This window comes from Apis dorsata, unplaced genomic scaffold, assembly GCF_000469605.1.
Source record: "Apis dorsata unplaced genomic scaffold, Apis dorsata 1.3 scaffold_61, whole genome shotgun sequence".
Taxonomy (NCBI): Eukaryota; Metazoa; Arthropoda; class Insecta; order Hymenoptera; family Apidae; genus Apis; species Apis dorsata.
In genome coordinates this window covers 173,520-174,688 of record NW_006263361.1, presented here as the reverse complement: position 1 = coordinate 174,688, position 1,169 = coordinate 173,520, and the positions used below count along the sequence as shown (strand labels likewise).

At 51.2% G+C, this 1,169-nt stretch overlaps 1 protein-coding gene across 6 annotated transcripts in view; it reads right to left on the bottom strand.

Moving 5' to 3' along the window:
* Nucleotides 1-1,011: 1,011 nt before the first annotated feature.
* The window catches only part of LOC102679772 (LIM domain only protein 3-like), a 78,544-nt gene continuing 78,386 nt past the window's right edge, over nt 1,012-1,169 (bottom strand). For all 6 annotated transcript variants that reach the window (XM_006609842.2, XM_006609841.2, XM_031515297.1 and 3 more), the window contains one exon: nt 1,012-1,169. This exon is cut by the window's right edge and continues 1 nt beyond it. In XM_006609842.2, the coding sequence (XP_006609905.1) occupies nt 1,145-1,169 (25 nt within the window). In that variant the 3' untranslated portion in view covers nt 1,012-1,144.

The window sequence follows — 1,169 nt, the reverse complement described above, 5'->3', positions numbered from 1 at the left end:
GAGGGCGGCCAAAGACGCCGCGTCGTCCGCGAGAAGAGCCGCTCGCTTGAGCGAACGCGTTACGCTCGATCATCATCGAGCGAGGAATATAATTGGAGATCCGAGACGTGGTCGACTCGCTCGATACGAGGGGCATCGAAACTTACATCGTTAATCTTTGGTATCAGCCATCGTGTATCCGCCTTTGCTCGCGCCTCGTATACCGAGATTCCTCGCGAAACGTCTCGAGATTCGTCTCGCATTCGAAATCGTCTCGAAATTCTTCTCGCGAAGAAAAACCATCTTCCCCGTCCCTCGCGATCTTCGACCGAAGAATCGAACGACATCGTTCGTTGGTGCACGTCGAGTCGAGGCACGGACGAGCCCCGAGCGGACGATAAGATTGAAATAACAGTAACTTGCCACGATTCCTTTCCAAGTCTCGGCCGAGTTAATCTCGAATGCCGACGAATCGCGAGCGAACCGTGGAAATTCGTCGATTGGTCTGCGTATACTGATAGTCTTTCGGTGTCGTTGCAGAGTCGACAGATACAAGATATTTACAGATAACTCTGCCTCATTCGCTCTTCACCCACTCGCCCTTTCGCTCTTACACACTTACTCGCGATCCTAATCATTCGTCAGATTCCTCGCTAGAAACGTATCTTACATAAATCGCCTATTTTTTATCATTGTGTTTCACATGTTGCGTAACCGTATATTACAAGACGTGCGTAATTAAACGTTGATTTCCGTTTAGCTCGCGCGACGCTCGCACGCCTCTACCCCCCCCCTCCCCTATGCGGTTCTATCGTATCCTTTCCGATAAATTTATTCATTATATAATTCGCGATCACAGTGATTATTCCCCAACTTCTGAACGAGAGTCTCGGGAGAACCGGAAGCGTCCCCTTCTCCGTGTTCGTGTGAATTTTCAACCATTCCCCCTCCCTCCCCACCCATCATCTTTCCTCACCGATCCACGCGTTACGCGTCCATCCGTGTCCGTGTGTCACTCGGATACTTCGTTCCCGTTCACTTTCGCGTTTTAATTTTCTCTCTTCGTGTCCGTGCGCCGTTACGTGCGTCTGTTGGGTCAGCAGCGTGAACAGCCTCAATAACCGCTGAGACATCTGAGCTTCTTCAAGGGGGGTGACACCTCGTTTCAGCTGGTCGGCGCCTGCATAGAC